General features: G+C 40.2%; 1 protein-coding gene across 1 annotated transcript in view; it reads left to right on the forward strand.

Annotated features, from left to right (window-relative positions):
• The window catches only part of aacs (acetoacetyl-CoA synthetase), a 56,942-nt gene that overhangs the window by 9,864 nt on the left and 23,743 nt on the right, over positions 1-23,335 (forward strand). The window contains exons 5-10 of the mRNA XM_050051055.1: positions 4,298-4,395; positions 5,685-5,799; positions 7,235-7,316; positions 7,470-7,623; positions 12,826-12,906; positions 15,034-15,158. Of these exons, the coding sequence (XP_049907012.1) occupies positions 4,298-4,395; positions 5,685-5,799; positions 7,235-7,316; positions 7,470-7,623; positions 12,826-12,906; positions 15,034-15,158 (655 nt within the window). The remainder of the gene's footprint in view (positions 1-4,297; positions 4,396-5,684; positions 5,800-7,234; positions 7,317-7,469; positions 7,624-12,825; positions 12,907-15,033; positions 15,159-23,335) is intronic.

Genomic DNA, 23,335 nt, shown 5'->3' on the forward strand with positions numbered 1-23,335 from the left:
CACCAGCAGGACACATTTTGCTGTCGCACACACTTCCCGTACATTGAATAGATGTAGAATTAAGCAGAAAACCATGGGAGGCTGAGGTTGGCAGTGGTTTTTAGAACGACCAAGGGGCATTGTTAGGCACAATGCAGAGTATTATCAAGTGGCTTATTGTTTTTAGAAAATGGTTACCACATTTACCTGGCAGTATTTCATAATATAAAGAAACGGCAACAAAAAATTCAATCATTGCTTGATAACAAATAATCGTTCATCCATCAAGCGATGTAGCTCTTTGGATGATTGCCAAACTTCATATACATGCAGTGAAAATTGCTGGCTGCTTTACAAATTTATGGAGCCAAAGAAGTTCACCCCCCTGGGCTTTAACACACATTGAGCATGGCCTAAGTTCAAGCAGGACACGATGTCGTGCTCAGCTCACATCCCAGCTACATCTCAAACAGTTAATCAACTGATGGAGCAGCTGATTGATGGAAAGGAGTCAGCTGATAGATCACATGATTCCTGTCTATGCAACCAATTGGTGAATCTCATTCAGGGTGCCCTATATAAACTGCTCTGGCCTGTCTACTGTTGCTGCTTCCTCTGCAGGCTGCTTTCCAACCTGCCTCCACCCCATTTCCAACCATTTCTGATTGTCGCTGATGCTAACTCAGTTCTGTGCGTGGGGGGGGGGTCTTTGCTGCTGCTGTAGGTGCATGGAAGGGCAGGGAGGTGTGCTTTCTCTCCCCGAAGGATTTCCACATACACGTGTACAAGAGACTTTCTGTGTAGGTCTTAGGAAAGGCAGAGGCCCCAGAACAGAGCCATACTTCCAAATATAATACTGTTAATGGAAATAAAGTTTTCTTTGACTAAAGTGGTCCTGACTGAACTCAAGGTTAGTTCTCATCATGTTGAACTTACATTATAACCACATATCAATCACAGTCGGCAACTTCTATGCTCACTCTCCCTGAGCTGTTGTCACTTGTGGGGCTACACTGTTAACAGAAATGATACTGTGAACAATGGACAACACAGAGCTAATGATAAGTGAGCAGCTAGGTTACAAATAAAGACCTGCAAGCTAGCTAAAGTTACATTGGTAACTTATTGTATATCGCTAGTGTAGTTTGTCTGCTTTGGTTGGAGGTTAAAGGCTGGTGGATTGGGCAGCAGAAATGTCATGTATTTCTCCATCAAAGCAACAGGACATAGTATATTCCCTGGTTCCTCAAACATGAATCCATGTAGGCTCACCTTGGTTCTTTTTTAGTGTATTTGTGTTTTATTTTTAAACATTCATTAAATGAAAAGGTTTTAAAAAGCGTTAAATGTAAGTGTCTGATACCTGGAGACGCCCTGTGTATGTATTTTTAAATGTGGCCATGGTAGCAGAAAACAGTGTCATTCAAATCATTATTGCCATAAGTATCAATCACAGTTGCTTTTAGGACAGGATGTACTTCACTGACATTTAAAAGACAACCTCAGCCGACTCCACCCAGGGTTTTTTTCAGGTGGCTAAGAAATCGGTAGTGACAACAATCAGGTTATCAGGTTATATTGCAACACCTCATTGCTGAACTTGGACCAAGACTGAAATACCAGATAGGCTGCTGGGATTGTCAGTTGTAGCCGTGTTAGCTCAACATTGCTACCATTGGTGGTATAACTCTAGTTAAGACACTTGTTAAGTCTATTCTCCTCTCCTCAACTTTCCTGACTTAATTCTTGTAGTATTACCAAACCAACTAGATGGTGGTGATGTGTCAACAAAATGCCCATAAGGGAAGCGAAGTAGAAAACAATGCATGAACTGATAAAAAAAAAAAATAGCATTACATTAGTTTTATGAGGAAGAAAAGGCACACAAAGATAAACATTATATGTTTTGGTGACGAACACTGACTATAAACATAAATGTTTGTAATGAAACTCCACAGGGCATCTTTAAAAAGTTTTTGTGCAACATCTTAATTGATTTTATAATCGTTTAAACAGCTTGGTACAATTAAAGTTTACCACAGAGCAGCTTCCCAGTCGTTAAGGGCTTTCCCTCGGGGCATATTCACAGAAATTGTCGAGGAAGGATTCACGTCACACAAGTTTTTTCTCAGCTGATTTGGAACCAAAGGTCCAGAGGTCATATTCTTATTTCTGTAACCATTTATCCAGTTACTGCTCAAGCAGAAATTTTAATTGGACGAATCCAACAATGTCATTTTTCTACATCTTCTTGTACTTTTTAAGTCCTTGAAATTAATAACTGTTTCTTAAATTATAGCATAAGAAAACAGTAGCCAAATGTAGGAACCATAGCCCTGTGGTGATGCGTTTTATTATGAAACCATGAAGAAGTGGTGTCACACCAAAGTATCTGTTCGTGTCCGTAAGGGCAAGTTAATTTCCATTCAGTGGTTATCAGCAACCCGGAAACCTGAAGTTTTATAGCAGTATGCATGATTAATCAGATAGGAACGGCAGTGTTTTGCTTTGCCGTGTATGTTGTTACACGTCATTCATAACAGCAGCCACGGAGGCAGTCGGGCAAGGTGTTGTAGTAAGATTATGATCCATGACGCTATTTGTCTTGGTCCACCGTGAGAGGATAATAATTTATGAGGGCGCCTGCAGAGCCGGAGTGGCAGGATGGTGATCTGTCAGCCTGAGATGTCATCCAGCAGGCATCAGCTTCCTGGTTACGACAGGAGTCAGCATAGAAACCAATAAAACCCTGATTAGTCATGATTTATAGGAGGTGACAGTATGGTTGACGTGTGCCTGTGACCAGTCAGAGTGCTCTGCTGGAGCCAGCGGCTGTATTATTGTTGTATCATCTTAGATTAGATTCACGTTATCAACCAAACAGCCCAGGGCTCATGTGTTGAGCCTGATTAACCCATTGTTTTTACTTCATGTCATTTATTTTAGCCATGATAGACTATTTTCTCCTTTCCCATTTGAATACCATTTATTTAATTTGGTGCAACTTTGACATCAGGCATCTGAGATAAAAGGTATAGTTTTTTATAGCAAATTCTCTGAATAACAGGAACAGAACAGTCTTTCCTGGCTGAAATTAACATGCAAACGCATGATCAGATTTCAATGTTGTGCATCTGTATTCTGTATTCTTCATTTTTCCGTGGTGCAGTTGCCAATATCTCTCCCTCTCTTTACATCTGATTGACTCTGCCCATGTGAAAAGACTTGCATTGTCCTTGGGCCCCATTTCCTATATTGATCCAGGAATATATCACAGCAAGACAGCGGTTATGATCTCAGCCCTGCTTGTTAAGAATGAAATATTCTCACTGGCCTGGTTGGTATGCATCACCTCTTTCCCTCCTGCCCTCTTTTTACGTTCTCATTTTTCCCCTCTATCCTCCTTTTATCCAAATTGTTTTTGCTCAGTATCTTCTATCTCTCCCTCCTCCCCCCTATTCCCTTTGTATACTTCCACTATTCTCTCAGTGGGGTAACCTACTGTGTGTTATAAGACAGAGACTACATGACTAATCCAGCCGCTCTCATTTTACTGCTGCCAGATATCACATAAGTTAAATGACTTAAAGGTCCCATATAATACTCATTTTCAGGTCCATGCTTTAATACTTATACCGTATTTTGGGTTTCTACTAGAGCATGTTTACATGCGTTAATATTAAAATATATATATATTTTTCCCATACAATCTGCCTGAATATAGCTGTATTCACTCTCTGTCTGAGATGCTCCATTTTATCGCCTGTCTCTTTAAGCCCCCCTCCCAAAAAAGCCCAGCCTGCTCTGATTGGTCATTGTTTCCACTCTTCCACATCTGTGCTGTCAGCGTCTCTGTGCCATCATTGTAGCCAGAATATGACTGTAACGGCACTGTAGCTGCAGTTTCCACCCTTATATAGTTAAGTTGTGACATCACGACTCCATGGAAGTCCTGACAGCTCGCTTGAAGGCACAGTCTCTAAATACGGACTGTTTGCATTTCTCTGTGGATTGAATGTTTTGATTCTTTAACATAATTTGTGTAGCACCTTTACCTGCTTTATAAAAAAGACTTGGAAATTTAACTTTTTATAATGTGGGACCTTTAAAATCAGACAAACAATGGAATAATTCCTGATAGTTCTTATTTCTTGGCATTTCTTCTGCTATAATGTGTTTTATTTCTGTACATTTTGAATAAACCGTATTTTTCTATGCTGTATTTTATCCTAAAAGTTCTTGGCACATATGATGCCATCAGATTCATAATACTGGATTGCTGCTTAACTTAATGTTTTCCTCCTCTCTCCCCCTTTAGGCTACCTGCCTAATGGTATCCATGCATTGGAGGCCATGTTGGCAGCAGCCAGCATCGGAGCCATTTGGAGCTCCACGTCTGTCGACTTTGGGGTCAACGTAAGGATTGTGTTACACTGTTTGTGGCCCATATTTCTGTATTTACATATGTTTAATTTATAGGTTTTTCTTCCATATTGGCTGATGTACCATCAACACTTTATTTTATCATTGTATTTAAGTGGTGGAAGTGTTTTTAAATGTTAAGATTTAGTTCAAATGCATGTGTTTGGGAAGTATTGCGCATACGACAGGACAAATGAGACTTGGATTAAAGTGCACGAGTTGTGTGAGAGTATGTAAACTGATTTTTTGGTATAGTTTGGCTGTTGTTAAACACGGACCCCTATGACTTTAATTCAGCAGAAATTTTCTCAGTTTTTGGAGTCTTCTTTTACCGTGAAGGCATGTGAGAAAAAATTGGTTTTCTTTGCAAATTAAATGTAACGTGGAGTGAGTTATTGATATACAAATGATCATTTTCTGGGTATACTATTCCTTTAATCTCAAGTTTATCTTCCACCGATACATAAACTAAACCAAATCTACTGAATCTGCTGGTTTAGAGTCACATTGCATGTCTTTTTTGTGGACTCTAAAGCACCTGTCAGTGCTAGAAAAGCACACATTTTGAGTACTAGTGTCAGAGTGGCTTTATCTCTTAATCCTGGCAGAGCTCACGCCTCCATCTACAATGCTGAGCTGTACTGGGTCAGTGGGCTTTAACCTATTGTTATAGGTGATACATGATTGTGGCAGAACAGACTCACATATGCACATAAAAAAGGCATAAAGAGGAGAAGGAGGGTTACATCTGGCAGTCAAAAATGTGTGGAAAAAATGTGAGTGAGTGAGAGTGTAAATAACTTCATCCTACAGCAGCTCTGTCCTCAATGGTGCTCTTGTCTTCCTGGTCTCTGCTCTTGTTTCTGGTGTGCTGCTTCCCCCTCTGGCAGATTAGAGAACTACACTTACAATAAGAAAGTGTTTTCACCCTTAGTGGGAACTTATTTGACTATATTTTTTACTGTTCATGCATTAAATTGTTAGACATTTACAGTGTAGAGGTTTATTTTGCAGGTCTTCATTAAATTCCTCACACATCTTCTCCATCTGAATCACATTGTTCTCAGTCATTGCTCCTTCATTCTCTGCTTACACTTATATGCTCCTGCTCTCTAATGGTGTCTGTACTTAAGGAGAAATTATGAATGCAAGATTAAGTAGTTGAATTCAAGGCATACATTTACAGCTCTTACCGCAGTAATTGATGGATTTCATTTTGCTGTGCTTACTCCAGTGTTCTCAGTTTCCATTTTAACCCTCTCTGTCTCTTTTTTTGGTTACAGGGTGTTCTTGACAGGTTTTCTCAAATCCAGCCCAAGCTGATCTTCTCTGTCGCTGCTGTGGTTTACAACGGCAAAACACATGACCACATGGAAAAGCTGACCAGTGTTGTCAAAGGTTGGCTCCCACAAAATCTCTGATCATACATTTTTACATTGTTTTTGGTTTAATTGTCTGCTGTTACTCCAAGATTACCATCAATCCATTACAGACAGTGACGAATACATTAGACCTCTTCAACTAATGGGCGGTAAAACCTGCTAAAATTACACTTCACAGTAACTGAAACTTATGACTTTTGGCTAACAAGTAGACAGAGCCATTAAAGGTCCAGTGTGTGGGAAATATAATATAATAAGTATAGTAAGTATTTCTTTAGTGTGTAATCACCTGAACATGAGAATAGTGTTATTGTTACCAGGTTGCACCGCCATGTTTCTACAGTAGCCCAGAACGGACAAACCAACACTGGCTCTAGGTAGAGCCACTTGCGTTTTTGCATTTCTGCTTTAGCCACTATAGTTAGCGTTTTTATCGGTTATAATCACCTGAGGTCTCATTTATGAAACAATGCATAGGATCCATACTAAAAATGTACATACGGACAAAAGCCAAAAATGGCGTGTGCCAAAAAATATTGGACAGTTTCGACAGTCAGGTTTCCACCTCACCATCTGCATCGCCAATTGCCTATCTCCAAAATGTTCGGAAGCATTGGTCAAAGTTTCTCCCATCAAGTCTGTTTTTATAGACCACACCTTTTTGCGTGGGAAGTGGCGCACGCCTCTTTCAGGCCTTGTTTTGTGCGTACGCAGTGTCTGCTTGTTTTGGAGAGGAAGAGACCTCTGCAGATAATTTGGCTCCTGGTAAAAACCTCCTGAACAATGAACCCTGAAGGAATTACAACTGGAACTTTCAGCTGGTTGCAATCTAACTGCTAGATGCCGCTAAACCCCCCTAAAATCTTACTACACACTGGACTTTTAAAGGGTAAAAGCAGTAGAGTAGAATAAAGTAGCTCTACTTGGTTTTACAAGTGTTCAAAATTAAATCGTCCAAAGAACAAATGCATAACTACAGAAGCGTAATGCATTCACTAGAAAAAAAACGCTGCTTAAAAATATTATTATCTCAGAATTTGTGTCACAATTTCTTGAAAAAAATTCTGCTCCTTTTTCTGAAGTAGAAAAAAACATGAGGTTATTATCTTGTTAATTCAGAGAAACAAGAGCCGATTTTATCCCATGAAAACTTTACTCTAATTCTGAGCTATTAATGCCATTAATTCAGAAAACATGGATGTGTTACGCTGTTGTACATAACACATGCTGGAGTATGAGGTAGGATTTCCTCACCTGCCACCATAAGTGTTCAGAGTGTTTCTGAGCGCCTTTGAGCCCCTCACTAAAAAAAATGTTTTTCCATGAAGAACCAAAATGTGTTACATGTTAATGGGAATAACACTGTGATTCCTCTGGGAACCCTCTTTGCTTTCATAAGGTTATAGTGTGAAAAACAAACAAAGCCTCACACTCTCCCTGTCTCTCTGTAGGTCTGCCTGACCTGCAGAAAATAGTGGTGATTCCCTACGCTCGCTCCAAACACGAGACCGACCTCTCCAAGATCCCCAACAGGTGTGTGACTGTGCATGCAACTACACTCAAGTGTTAAAACTGAGAAACTGGAACAGATGGTTTCTTTTGTATGACAGAGAACAGGTTAGACATACACTCTGTTTCCCATATGTAACTTTTCTCACTGTTTTTTTTTTTGTTTGATATCTGCAGTGTATTTATAGATGATTTTTTGGCATCTGGTCGTGGCGAGGGCGACCAGTTTCCTCAGCTGGAGTTCGAGCAGCTTCCATTCAATCATCCTCTGTTCATCATGTACTCCTCTGGCACCACAGGAGCTCCTAAATGTATGGTCCACTCCGCTGGGGTAAGAATAACATTGGCTTCCACTTAGCCCAAAAATCATAAATATGCATCACTCTCCCTGTGTTTGTTTGCGGAGCGGGCACAAACACAATTTCTCAAACACACTGCCGATAATTTTGCAAATAACGGGAGGAATGTTGCATCTCTCTGACTGACTCGTGGGTCGTCCTGTATTCTTGTTTGTGCTTGTTTAACATATAATTGATTTTATTATGTAAAAGATGTGGAGTAAGGGCCACGGCTGTCAGTCAAAACAAGACACTTTTGTTGCTGTTTTTGTTGCTAATTTTTTTTGTGAGTGCTCCACAAGGCTTAGATGTACCGCAGCTGTCTCACAAACACACACACACATTAGCACACAGTGGTCGCATCTGTTTGCAGAGCTCTCCTGGGTTGCCCCACATGCACAGTTTGCTATTCAGTGCACGCCATTTTTATCAATACACATGTGAACACTTTGAAGAGAAGCCGGTGCTTCCAGTAAGAGAAAGACAAGAAAAGAAAGAGGATTAAAAAGCAGTTGAAGTTGTTGAGTAAAACCTAAATTCTCCATTTATTAGCTGTACCGGAGCTTTTGATCATATCACATGATCTTGATCAGCAGACAGTTCGCCAGCTTTTAAGGAATAGTAAATGATTCAGGTTTAGATTTAGATTTAAAGTTAGTTTCTGACCTTTGAAATGGTGGTTGGGAAAAAATAACTTTGACCAAAAGGACCATTTAGTAGCTTTTCTGGAGCTTTTGATCATGAATATATGATCTCTCAATTCTAAAGGCCCATTGAAGCTCTCACTGTCTCAATATTTGAGCTGTCAAAAAGACACACTGAGGGCAAAACCACTGTTTCATGGTGTAATCTTTCACAATATGAAAACTGTGTCTGATGATGTGGTGACAGCCACTGTGGGTGTCCCCTTTGTGCCTTTATCCACATTCTGTCAATCTTCTATATTACACTTCTTTTAAAGAGAATTTAATGTCATAGATCAAATAATGCTTAAATTCATAGGTGTCGGGCCCCATGTACAAAGGCCGTTTCCATGCCGCAGTGGGCGCAGGCTGGATTTCAACCCACAGCCCTTTGCTGCATGTCACCCCCGCTCTCTCTTCCCCGGTTTTTGTGCACTACAAGAAAACATACAATACACTTTAATGTATACCTGCAAGTTGTGTCGGAAACAAAATTATACCAAAAGAAAAAATGAGAGTTTATTTAGGTAAGTTACTGATCAGCACATGCATATTTTTGGGTCATTTTAGAATCAGTATGCAAGACGGGACTTTTTTTCAGCTTATGTTACTTTTTTTGCACAATGCACATTTGTTTCTTCTATATTTAACCAATTAATAACTGCTGTCAGTGACACAGCACGTGTAGGTGTCAGGGCAATGTCAGACAGATAAATGAAGAAAACATGATAACAAATTAAAAAACAAAAAATTAAAACAACAACTGTCTCACCGTCTCGTAATAACATCATACCTTGGTTAATACAGCTCTACTGTTATGACAAAGACAGTAACAGACATAAAGAAGTAACACAACATATACACCTGCACCTTTTGATCATTCCTCAACCCTGACCTTCCCCGTCCCCATGAGTCTTTTTCTAAATTCTAGTAAACATGTATAAAGTTCCTCAAACATGCACTATAGATTAAAAATGATGACAAAATACAAATTGATACCGTTTTTCTATCCAAGTTGAGTGCCTCCTTCCTGGCCTCAAGCATGATGTAACCTGCCCTGTTCATCCTAGCAACAGAGAGCTCCACAGATTACTTGAGTAACTTTAACAGATTGTTGACACGGTTTCTTCTTGTCCAAGTTTTCCACTCTCTCTGTGATCACGACCACACTATACAAGCTATTAAAATTCAGATGTTTACCAGTTACATCAATTAACGTGTCGTTGACATGAATAGGTGCCCCATGCACATTTAAAGAGGTCACTTCCCCAAACAAAAGACACTAAATCATGCCTACATGTGAGTTGACTCAGCAGGAATAACATTAAATTATTATTAAATTAAATTTATGATATGAAGTGTCTGACACTCAAATTTTCCTGGCAGAGGAGTCCCAGACCGCCCGCCAGCTTCACATGTGTACCCCCCATAACATTGAAATTAAACCCACACCCTTTAATAGAAGGAAGGCTGGGTTGTGCCCTTGTGATGCACTGTAACTATCCACTCAGACCTCAAACTGATTCCCTATTACATTGCCAAAAATCACACGTTGAAGACTGTTTGCATTTGTTTTCATCTGAGCCCTTATGTCACCACTTTCCAACACAAAGGGTGCGTTCTGAATCGCATACTTTTTCTTTTTACTTTAAGTAGGTGCTTCAGCTGCCCTTAAAAAGTATGCACTGTTGCATGCACACAATCAGGACATTCTACTTTCTCATTACATTACGCCCTGAACTTTGACTCTCTTGCTTTTATATCCGTTACCTTGGAGAAAAAAGAAAAACACCACTTACTGAGTTCGCCAGAGGCTAAGATCAAACCGAGAGCTCTGCTGTTGTTACTTTGCAATGTATGTAGTTTAACTTTAAAGTTATAACTGCACAGATGGTAGATTTCTAACATATTATATTTGCGATGGTAAAATTACATCTGCAGATCTCTGTCATTGGTGTATTCATAGTGATGAAAATAAGTTTGTTGTTTGCGATATTTATGATTATTTTGTTCACTTAAACAATTAATATTCCTGTTATCACTGTTAGACTGGTCATCAGTTACTTGAACGCACTGTCATTGCGACTTCTGACAGCTGTCAGTCAGCTGTCATCTGTTTGCGGGTCAGTCGATTTGACATATCGTTCACTGTGCAGAGAATTCTGAGTCAGAAAAGCAAGAAAAGCAAACTGCAAAATCGGACCGGATGTAGTAGAACATCCTGGTATTTTACTGTCTTAGACATACTATGTATTAGGACATACTAAATCTTTTTTTGGCATACTGTATAGTGTGTTAGTATGGGCACTGGAATGCACAGAAAGTGACACTCTTGCCCAAATTTAAGTCACTCTTCCCCAGCTTCACAGTAGTATTAACTGTATGCCTGTGTCATTTGGGTTTGTGTTATATTTTCCACCACAAGATGGCAGCAAACCTCTATCACCAGCTCTTTGAAAGGCTATCCGCTCTCAGGAGAATGTGTGAATGACATTTTTCTTTCCTGCTACATACCCCATCTGAGTGAGGGAGAGTGTCAGATGAATGTGTGATTTCAAAAGCACCACTGCACTTTGAAGGCTGAAACACTCAACATTCAAAACAGGTTAACACACTCAAACAAATGCATTCACACATTTTCACAAAGTGTTCTCCCTCTCTGAAACGCATCTATTTTGCTGTCTCCATTTTTCTGTTTCTTGCTTTATTCTCCTGCGTTCTTTCCCGTTTGCTTTTCTATCCCTAACTTGCCTGCATCTTCAATTTTTTTCCACTTATTCCTCCATTTCAGACTCTCATTAGGGTCCCCCCCCCCCACCCTTCTTTCCTCAAGCTCCCTTTTCTTCATTTCTATTATTGTCTTCCTCTCTGTCTCTTTCTTTCGTGCCCCCTCCTTCTCCCCATGCTGCCGATAATTGGACAGTAATGCGTTGGTGAAAACATTTCGTATTGCGACACTGGCAGGCCTCTCTGGCTCTACCAATTAGCCCCGGCACTGTTGCGCTTTCTGCTTTGTTACGGCTCTGTTAACATGCTGTCAGTAGCAAGATGGCATGCACCAAAGGACGGGTATGGCAGCTGAGTCCTGCCAAAGATTACACACACACACACACACACAAACACACACACACACACACACACACACAGCACCTGTTTATACAAACAGGAACGTACACATAGGCTCAAAACTAAACCACACACACTCACACAGTTCATGCTCGCCACCAGCAATAATAACCCATCCAGTTGTGATGGGTTGGTGACTGTGGGAGCACTTAACACAAATTGCCCTTTTTATCAAAAGAAGTGCTTGTGTGTGCTGTGTGTATTCGTCTGGGGTTTATGAACTTTTGCCTGAAAATATATTGTGAGAATTTGAGGATACAGTATGTTAAAGGGACAGTTCACCCCCAAATCAAAAATGCTGATTTTCCCTCTTAACTATGGAGCTACTTATCTCTCTGGATTGTTTTGGTGTGAGCTTCAGAGATATCGGCCTTAGACGTGTCTGCCTTCTCTTGAATAAAATGGAACTTGATGGCACTCGGCTTGTGCTGCGTAAAGCACCAAAAAAAATACATTTGAAAAACTCAACAGCAATGTCTCTTTCCAGAGACAGTACCTCTTTACGAGCACGAGCCTCTCATCCGTCAGTAGATGCACACTTCCTTCTGCACGGTGATACAGCTGGCAGGTGTAGTTTGGTAGGAAGAAAATAGTTCCTTCATAAACTGCTCACAACAAGGTCTGTGGATTATCTTGTAAGTAGATAATCAACCAGGTCATGATTTCTGAAAACAGGCATTGCTGTTGGGTTTTAAACTCACAAGCTGAGTGCCATTTAGTTCCATTATATTAAAGGGAAGGCGGCCGATTTTTCTCACACTTGCAACTCACACCAAAACAGTCAAGACTGATATATAGCACTACAGGTAAGAGGAAACGTATGTATTTTTGATTTAGGTTTGAACTGTCCCTTTAATTATAGCCTGTAATATGCAGATAAACAACATCCAGAGAGGTAACAATCACCAAATGTCAATGTCATAAGCAAAAGTATGAGCAAAAACCTTAAAGGGACTCTATGGGGAACTGAGTATGAGTTTTCGGGAAATGGTTCTCAAGATGGAGGTGGCTGAGCTGGTGGCTAGCAGCTAACGGTGCTAACTCCTTAAACAGCACTTAACTACAGCAACAGTGCTGACCACTAACCAGGGAGTAACTGGGGGATGGGTGCTACCCTTCTGCGACAACGGTGTTTCAATATCAGCGGTAACTGCCGAATGAGCGCAGTGCAAAGCGGCAGTGATGAGCTCGGCACTGGGATACACATGCATGTGGGCTGGACCGGCTAACTATAACAAACCACAGAGAAGCTCGGATAACAACACACACACAGAGGCAGTGTGACTTCATCCTCTGCTCAGCACGCCGTTACTCCACTATATATTTATGTAATAAATAGTTGTTTGCTGTTATATTAATGCTCTGACTTTCTCTTTGTTTCTGTAGGGCACGCTCATCCAACACTTGAAAGAACACATCCTCCATGGCAATATGACCAGCAGTGATGTCATCATTTACTACACCACGGTATGTCCACAAGCTTTTCACAATAAAACTGACGTGCTTATTTTAACCACAATGCGTTAGATGTGGGGAACTGTCCACTGCTCTGTTGTTGTCTCCTCTCAGTTACCAGCAGAGGTAGAATGTTAAGTATTTGTGTTGTGGGCTATCTTTAATTACGAGCCTGGTCACAGACACACACACACACATGTGCATGCACAGACAAACAGATCTTGTCTAATGAGCAGCAGTGAGTGCTGAAGGTCAGAGCTGTGCATAATTTTTAGTTGTTCCTCGAAGAATCTGGCTCCTTGTGATGATAAACACTGAGGAACATCCTTTTATGTTGATTAAAGCTGCAATTTCTGTGTGTGTTTGTGTGTTTACACATGATTAGTGCAACATTCAAGGGTGGTTTGGGTGTTTTGACACATGCATGCTGTTGGGAACAAATAAATGGGAGCATATTTTCTTGATTCAGAAATTGATTCTCTTAAGCATTGGTATCGCACAATTGGCGCAATTGGCGCACTTTCATCTGTTTAGTTAATCTGTATCTGCCTATTTAGCAGAGATGGGACAAAGTCAGTGTTTTGCAAGTCTAAAGTAAGTTTTAATTCTTTGCACTCAAGTCCCAAGTCAAGACTATTCTATTCTTTAAGTTTCAGGTCCCTAACAAGACATAATTTGCTCTTTATCAAATGTAACGACATTTTAACAACAGAGTAATGACATAAGCTAAGTGTTAGCTCGCTAACTGTGTTAATATTAGCCTGGACTTGCTCTTCTTTGTGGAACTTCAAATGTCAAATGAAGTTGGAAGTTGTTCCATCTCCATCTATAATTTTGGACCTGCATGTTTTGCATACCAGATTTTTTTTTTTTTTTTTTTTTTTTTAGACCACTGCTTAGTTTTTGTACCCAAATGAAATTATCTTGTGTATCATTTTTTCCAACTAGCGCCCAGAAATGTTAGGATCATGGTTCTCTTCATGGTCCCACCCCAGGGTCCAGATTTCTCCTTTCTCCTCGAGGTCCACACAGTTTAATACATTCAGCATTGTACTTTCGTTTGGCCATGTTGTCGAGCTAGCTTGCTGTTACTGTCAAGTAGCTGTCTGTTATTCACTTTACAGCAGGAAACGGCACTTCAAAATAAAAACTCTGTGCCGGAAATTCACCGTACATATAAATAAAGTGTGTTTTTTCCAAACTTGACATTTTGGTGAGTCACAGACCCACTTTTGGACCGTGACCCACCAGTTGGGAACCACTGATCTAATCAAGTATTTCAAAGTCAAAAGGCTCAAGTCTAAGTGAAGGCATTAATCATTGGTGTTAAAGTCCAGGTCCACGTGCAAGTCTTTGTAGATTTTGTCAAATCAGGTCTAAAGTCATAAAATTTATGACTTATGAAAGTATGACTCAACTCCAAGTGATGTGATTTGAGTCCACACCTCTGCTATTTATAGCTGAGGGAATTTCAGCTGCAGATACTTATTATTTTAATTATAAGTTCATCTGTTGTTTTTATTTGTTAATCTAATTAGTAGTTTTTTCCCATTAAAGCCAGAAAATTTGAAATACGCCCACCACAGGTTTTCACAACTCATAATGATGTTTTTTTTTTTTTTGTTGTTGTTTGGGCAACCAACAGTCCAACCTAAATGCATTAAACTGACAATGATATAAATGAAAGAAAGGCAGATTTTTGGAGCTTTTTTGAAGCAGTGATTAATTGATTCTGAAAACTGTAGCCCAATTTTCTGTCACTCAACAAATTGATTACGTGACTAATAATTTCACTGCTAATTATAACTATGTAAGTGCCTCATACTGTATATACAAAGTGTATCTTGTATTAGCTCTGCAGTCAGATGTCTGCAGACCTAACATTACCACCAATATGTGTATGCTTTAGGGATGCTGCCAAAGCTGCAGCTCAGCATGCAGTAAAAACAGAAACACTATTATGTGAACCACAGATACATAACTCACAGTCTGCAGGAGTTTTGTCCGTTTTGCTACCCATTTATCCATGTTGATGAGAGAGAGGAGTGTTTATACCAGATAAACTGACTACTGTTTTTGTGTGTGTGTGTGTGTGTGTGTGTGTGTGTGTGTGTGTGTGTGTGTGTGTGCTGTCCTTAGACCGGCTGGATGATGTGGAACTGGCTGGTGTCTGCTCTGGCAGTGGGAGCCTCAGTGGTTTTATATGACGGTTCACCACTAATGCCCACACCCAATGTACTGTGGAACCTGACAGACCAGCTGGGGTGAGTTAGCCACATACGCAAACACACACACACACACACACACACACACAAACACTCAAACAAGCAGGAGAGACAAACTGGAGTGTGCTGTTTTTTGCTTTCTGTTGGAAGTGGTATTTTAAAGCCCAAAATTAAAACTGCCCTTTGAAAACGTACTTTTGCAATGAAGGTACTGTTCATAATTAATATCTAGGTGATAATTATTGTCTGTGAAGCATCTGAAAAACATGAACTTGAGATTTTTACCAGTACCCACTCGTGCCTCGAATCATCCCAACCCATGTTGAATTTTCAACACAATTGGAAATGACATACGACTATTCCAATATAATATTTTGGGGGGAATGAAGAGCAGAGAGATGTACATAGAGATTACAGACAGAAACCAGACTATGAAAGGATATACAGACGGAGTGAGAAAGAGAGCAGGAGTAAAGGGTAAGGTTTTCCTTGGAGACTTTGTTTCCAACCACAGAATTGATAATGTGTTTCCCTAATTGACAACTTGCACCCACACGCACACAAGAGCAGAGCCATGAATAAAGATTTCTGCGGGTTGTAATGTGCATCGAGGACAGAGACCCTCAGCAACTGATCATAGAATAAAAATTAATTATTTACTTACTAATTTATTACTCTTTATTTAAATGAGAGGAGAGAGGGGACAAGGATGTCTTGGTCATAAAGGAGACAAAAAGACATAACGGAAAGAGGGGGAAATGGAGATGACCATTTTGCTTCATTTTTATGCTTTTGAAGGCTATTATTTGGTGTATAGCCGAGAAAAAAAATCACTGAAAAATGGGCTCTTTCGAACAAAAGTTGTCATGTCAAGCTGCCAGGCAGAAGTTTTGCTGTATGCAGTAAATGTATCGAGATTTGGAGAAAACAGGTCTAGGTGACATTTCATATAACTTTAGAAGAAATCAGTCACAAAGTTCTAACATACAAAAGACAGTCCAAAATTTCTTATTGATTAGCACAAATGAGCTGCCTGGCTGTTATTTTGAAAGTGCACTGATGTGTTGTACTCGGTTTCTTTGAGTCAGGCAGGGTCAGCCATCCCTTGAGCCTGTTGTTATTGAGATTGATGGTGATGTTGTACATTTAGATGAACCCAAGACCCAGGTCAAACTACACAGACAGCCAGGACAGCTGAAATTTAAAGTTAAAGATGGCACAACGTGGACATCACATAAAAGACGAGGGATTATATGTCATCTGATTCCATCTTTGAAAAACGATCTATGTTAGCATTAGAAGTGGATTTTGAGGAAACACAATAACAGGAATAACCATGGGTTCAATCAGTGTCAGGAAAGGATTTGGAGGAGTTTTGTCCTGAATACACCCTACACCCACCTACTGCACTGTGAATCTCCATTTCTCTTTAATCATTCAGGAAATGTTTTCACATACTGCAGTTCCCTTTCGGTCAGTACCCTTGGTTCAATGCCAACCTGAAAAACCTTTCTCAAAGTGCCTGTAAAGGCCAGTGAGACTGTTGCATGTGAGGGAAGGCCCGGAAGGTCTCATCTCAATCTTTTTGCACCTCACCTTGCAAAACCTGTTCCCAGCAGAACCCTCGCTAGAGACTTAACTGTCCGACAGGAGGTGAGCTAGCAACCTTCCTACCCAGGACGTCCCTATCGAGGCTTGTTTCTGTACTGCGCTTGTTTAGCTTGGTAACTCACCTCACTCTCTGCCGTTAAGCTCAGCTAATGGATATTTGTTTAGCCCCGCTAACAAATTATTTAGGCTATTTCATAACCTCCAGGTTTACATCCAAAGTAGTACAGAGGATATTTACAGTGGGTCCTCTTGGTGAACATACTGATATCCTCTCCCACCACCACCACTGTAAAACGCAGATGCCAAACCCAGTATTGATCTACTATTGTCTTTTGAAGACAGCAAGAAAAAAGGGGCACTGGTCGAGGACAATAGTGTGGGATTGTGTGTGTGCAGACAGGCGATTAATTGGTTCAAATTTAATGTGCACTATTGTTTACTCCTGTGTACATCTGTGTGAGCTTTACCCAGAGAAAGAAAGTTATTTATCCTTTGTTATTCGTTTTAAGTGAAGCCCTTATGTCGTAATATATTGAGCCTTTGTATTTATTCACTCGCACATTTCAGAGTGTGATTCCAGAACAAAATTCACTGGACATATTCACCTATTTACTGTTCACACATTCCTTTACCAAAAAGTGGCAGGAAGAAGACACATCTGACTGTTGAGACATATCATGAGGTGGATTTTAGAGGTGATGCTATTGCATACAAAGTCAGTGGAGAGATGAGAGTGGATGCTATCAGACACAGCTCGCCTGTCATAATATACAACAAGGTGTCACGATTTGTGTCACATATAATACAATGAGTTCTGTGCTTTATTCAAAACTGCAATGCTTTTGGATGCTTTTGTCATTTTATCACCCAGAGGACACATCCAAAGACATTAATGGTTCATTATTACAGCTACACATATGGTTTTAAATACTCACATTGGAGACACTGCACACACACTCTGCCTTCTCCAGTCATCTCATTCACATCTTCACCACCTGTACATATGGATTTTGTAAATTAGCAAAGACTGGAAGTAAAGCCACTGTCCGCTCTTGTACAATCATTACACATATTCCCAGTATAAGTCCTAATCATAATGCAGACCTAGTTTGCCACAACAAAACTGAATTAAATAAATCGTGTCCATGTATTGATATCCTAGGTAAGGGATAGGCCTACCACTGATTGTCACAAACATTTTGGCAAGGTGTGAAACAACCAGCCTGATGCTGCCATAATATACTGTAAAGTCCCATTGATCAACAGGCTTATTTCTATGCATCAACATTCATGATGTGCTGTGCATTGACCATTTATGGTTGACTGTAGGCATGTAGAGGGCAGGAGATGAGGCTGATCCAAGTGCGGATGATAAAGATGATTTGGGTTTTACGAAAGGAAATTGCCCACTGTCAGGCATACACACGGTTCTATAAATCAATCTTTATAGTGCATGCCATTTTTAGCTTTTGCCTGCACATACATTTTAGTATGGATTACATGTTTAATATATAACCACCTGGCCCTAGGTAAACAGAATGATGGATGCATGGATGGATGGACATTTAAAAACATCATCCTAACAAAAGAAATGGGTGTCGTCTGCAAACAAATTTGACATTTCATAAATATAATTAAACAAAGAGATAAGGGAAAGCCCTCACCCCGTAAACCCCACTAAAAACCTGAATGTCATGTGGCTTGAGCAACCGCTAGAGCCAACTCAGTCAACCTGTGGTTAAATTATGGAAAAAGATGCACTGTGGTCGGCAAAAGTAAGGACCTTTTAGGCATTGATAGCACAGACACATCTTGAGTGCAGCAGAGATATTGCCTTCAGCAAGGAAAGAAGTAATTTGACACAGACTGGGAGAAGTGGAAATAGGATGTGTTTGTAGATACCAAAGCTAATGAGCTCCTTTCACAACTTTACTGGTCATTCTAGCTATCAGATTTATTAGAAACTTTAAATGGCGGATGGTACCCTGGTAAAATAGCTGGTGGAGGGCTGGTGCTCATTTCTAATGCTGTGTGATTGGTTAACATCAACAGTGTTGTTTGGTTTGTTGTTGCTTTTTGATGTCATAAATGTCTTTCAACCTTCAGCTTGTATGCTCAAGAAGAATTTAAATTAGAAAAATAAAGTGAACAAGGTTAGAATATGGTTAGCAAAATCATCCACATAGAGGCGTTTATTGGAGGGCTGTCAGTGTGACAGATGAACAGACAGAACCTTTTAAACTGTGAGAAGATTTTTGAACCAATTAAGTGCTGATGTTGCCACCTCAGACACATTTTCCAGATCCTCGCACTGTGGAAAAACCCTCTGGGAGAGGTTGACGTGTAATATTTTTTACACCCTCATCTTCTGAGTATGAGGTTGGACATTTTAATTGGGGCTAAATCTGTCAGAGCCTCAGAAAATCTTAAACTTACATTGAGGCTTCCCTCGTAGCTTTGACTTCTGTTGGTAAGCTGTGGAATTGTAATAACTACCTCTGCTGTTGAATTCCTCTGCCACATCATGCTGAAAAATTGACATTTCCAGTTTTAAATAACTCTATAGATATTTATTGAAAGATTGCATTTTCAATTATGGGAAAGGAGCGGTACTGTAATTTTACACAACAAACTTTCTGTTGGCTAAAATGGATTATTGCAGATTTGCTGCTGTTGAGAAAAGGAAAAGATGAGGAGAGGCTGAAGCAGGGGGAGAGTCTCAGAAGACTGTAGGTTTATTTTTAGTTGTCCAGTAGTTTTCTGTGCTTCACAACACATTGAAAATCTGCTTGAGAGAGAATATGTAACTAAGGTGAGCCACTGTAGAAGTTCTACATATACAGTTTTATTGCATTTCCAGTATTTTTTTCACATTTGTCAAAGAAGTACTGTTAAAACAGAGCCCAAGCCCTTATTGAATGAAAATCAGTCACAAAATATATTACAGGAAGGTGTTTTACTTAAATGTTTTGTCAGTAATATTGATTTCAGTGTCACTAAGGTATACCATAGACCAGTGATTCCCATCTGGTCCAGCCACAGGGTCCAGATTTGTCCTTGGTCATTTGCTCAAGGTCCACACAGTTTGGTGTATTCAGCGTTCGGCCATGTCATTGAGCTAGTTTGCTGTCTCTGTCATGTAGATGTCCATTAGTCACTCACTCTATAGCAGGGAATGGCACTTCAAAGTCAAAACTCCGAACCAGAAATTCACTGTACTTCAGAGTGAAGTGTGTTTTTTACAAACTTGATACCTTCGCTAGTCACTTTCGGTTCATTCATAATGGACCCGGGACCCACTTTTGGACCAGGTCCACCAGTTGGGAACCACTGCTGTAGACTAGGGGTGTAACAGTTCACAGAGGTCATGGTTTAGTGCGAATTCAGTGCAGTGGAAAAAAAACAAAATGCATAAGGGTCTGTTTCTTTGTTATTATTTGGAACAGACAGTCGTGCAAGTGTCAAAGACGGACAAAATCTCTTTGCTGTGGACTGATGTTGCATTTTGCCCACTGGCAACTGTAGTAAACTATTTTCATTATAAAAATAAGGAAAAGCTCAAACACTTCTGTATTACACTGAACAAACTGTTTCCCAAAAGACAACAGGTCACAACAGGCTATGAAACATAAAAGCATCTCGTATGCTACGAATTCAAAAATACTAACTAAGTATATTAGTGTGTTAAGGGGTGAGTTACAATTAGTTGCACCTTGGCTCTGTGCCAGTATAAATGCCAATTGATTCAGTATGTTTATAAATTCTGTTCTGCTTTTGCTTTTAGAGGCTGATTGAAAACAGTGTAAATAAGGAGTTGAGCACCATGTTGTTTTTTTACCTGTCTTGGTGATCGGCACATCTGGGTGATGCTGTTGAATCTGCATTAGCATGTTTCATGTGTTTCCATCATAGGCTGGATATAAAGATTGACAACATGTCCCACTGTACAAAAATGAAGCCAAAATGTCTGGGATACAGACACTGCCATCTTGCGCTGGTGATGTTATTTGGAGGCAGAGTCTGTGCAGTAGCGATCTCCGTGGTATAGAGTTCCCACCCATACATTTGTCTGACTAATTGCGAGCAGCACCGTTAACCAGCTGTTAATCATGATGTCAGACCCCCTTTTAAAAGTACCAAATAACTAATTTAAAAACAAACTTATCAGAAAAATTAACACTTGAATGTACAGCAGTGGAATAAATGCTACCCACAATGACAGAAATCATCTTTGAGAAAAATTTATTGGACATGTACTTCGATGTTTAGATTTTTTTGGCCCATGTCCCATCCACTAACATGAAGGGGGTTGGGTTTATGACATGTACCGCAGCCAGCCATGAGGGGGTGATCAAGATGTTTTGGCTTCATCTTTTTTGGGGCTGTCATTTTGTCCTTCTTAATTATACAATCTATGGTTTCCATTCATGTACCCTACAACTTTGGAGCAGTGTCGACACATCCACTTCGTCTTATACACATCTTTCTCTCCGATATTCTTGAAGCCAACTGGGAACCTGCAGATGGGTTTTCCAACTCTGGTGTTTCATTTGCACTCGCCTCAGTGTGACTGACTTACAGGCTGCTCAGCTTGTTATGCTAACCTCAGCACATATTGCTGATGTGGTGTATAGCTAAAGGTTTGTGAACTCTGTTTCCGCATTACGTGCATCAGTCTACATACTGTGTATTCTGTATGCGGCTGTTTGCGCTGAACCATGACCCCCATCCTGTGACGGTTAGGTCCAAATATACAAACCGTTACAGCCCTACTATAGACAGAGGCTGTGCTAAGTTTTCTCACTTTTATCGCATACTCCCTGACCTCTAAATTTTCTGACAACTTTCCCTGCCTGTGTTATTGAGACTCTTCACCAGGGCCGTAGTGAAAACTAAAGCAGCAGCAGCATTCCTGGATAAAGCAAGCTAAAGGTTATAGCATTCAAACTTGTGACAGGTTCCATGTATCAACCGGACTTCGGAGGCTCCCCTCTCTGAGGATCATCTTGTCTCTTCCATCTTTTGTCCATTATGTGTTGAGCTGAGATGTCAGAAAAGATCCCTCCTGTTATTTTGCACCAACTATAGAAATGTCGTCTCTTGCCAAACTCTCAGCTATCCTCTTTGGAGGAGAGAACTACATACACTGTTTAGCAGATCGCATCTTGCCAGCTCAGTTACAGTTTTAGACTCGTGGGCATTATAATTTTATATATCACTTGTCTTGAAGCTGCGTCTAAATGTAAACTCAAGTCTTCATCAAATCTTCTACCAATCTTCTACAAAGATTGTTTTTTGTTTTCCACACACTACACAAAACTTTCATGCAGCCTTTCTGTAAAAAACAAGCTAACAAAAAAACATGACTGCAGCCATTTTGGCCTCTGCTCTGCTTTTTTGATTGTCTGCCACCGGGTTAGATTGCAGCACAAAAGGAGAATGCTTTATAGAACAGAATAGAAAGAGCTTCCGATACTAGATGCCAGAAAGAGTGAAGTGCTGATGGAAAAATCCTTTTTAACATGTCTGCCTTTTCAGTAGTGCATTAGAGATAACAATTGCATTCCAGGGAGGGGGGCCGAGTATCTGCATCCTGTTTGTGAGTGGAAGCACAGGGTTCATAGGACATGAATTTAATTTTATGAACAATAGCACTAAAAATACCATTGGAATAATATGGAGGCTGTCTGTCGAACTGAATAAATCCTCTTTAGACATGAAAAACACCAAGGTGCCCGAACAGATTGGGAATTTTTGGTGTATTTATTAATTTTCAAAAATAAGCTAGTGCCTCACACTTTTAATATTTGTAAGAATACACCGTCAAACAGTCGTAACAAAGTGTCTCCTGTCACTCCCGACAGCCGAGAAGAGAGCAATCATACGTTTTTATGTTACAGCTTTTCCCTGGGTGAAGGATAAATGCGACAGTAGTTTAGAAAACATGCACTGACAAGTAGGACTTCAATTGCCACATCATGACATGCATTGAGACACATTAACGTTACAGCTGCTCGGAGGCGCTCTCTTGTCTGATTGGCTTCGAGTGTCTCTTATTGGCTCAGTAGCATCCAGCGACATGTCTCCCTCGAAACAGACACACGGGTACATTTACACATGCGGACACACACACACACACTGTCATGAGCAGATACTCACAGCTTCCCCTCCACCCTCCATCCTAAGCACCCAATTAGAAGCCACAACTGGCCACCTGCCTCCAATCAGACGAGACTGACCCCGTCCATGGTGGCCAGCATCGAACAAAACCAGATGCGGATGGGGGGTCAGAGATGATGGATAGAATGTGTGTGTGTGTGTGTGTGTGTGTGTGTGTGTGTGTGTGTGTGTGTGTGTGGATGAGAAATTGAGTGTTTGTGGTTGAGTTTCTGTGTTTCTTCTGCTGTATCTGCTGACTGTAAGAGACCGTATTGAGCATTACAAACTGTACACATAGTATGTGTGTATCCATACACTTATTACTTAAATAAAGGTGTGTATACTGCACACAGTCCAATTTGAATTATTTTTTTATATATATAATTAAATTTTAATGTTTGACCAGTTCGATATTGAATCTTGATTTCAAAATTTGGAAGTTGACA

The sequence above is a fragment of the Epinephelus moara genome, chromosome 8 (assembly GCF_006386435.1).
Source record: "Epinephelus moara isolate mb chromosome 8, YSFRI_EMoa_1.0, whole genome shotgun sequence".
Taxonomy (NCBI): domain Eukaryota; kingdom Metazoa; phylum Chordata; class Actinopteri; order Perciformes; family Serranidae; genus Epinephelus; species Epinephelus moara.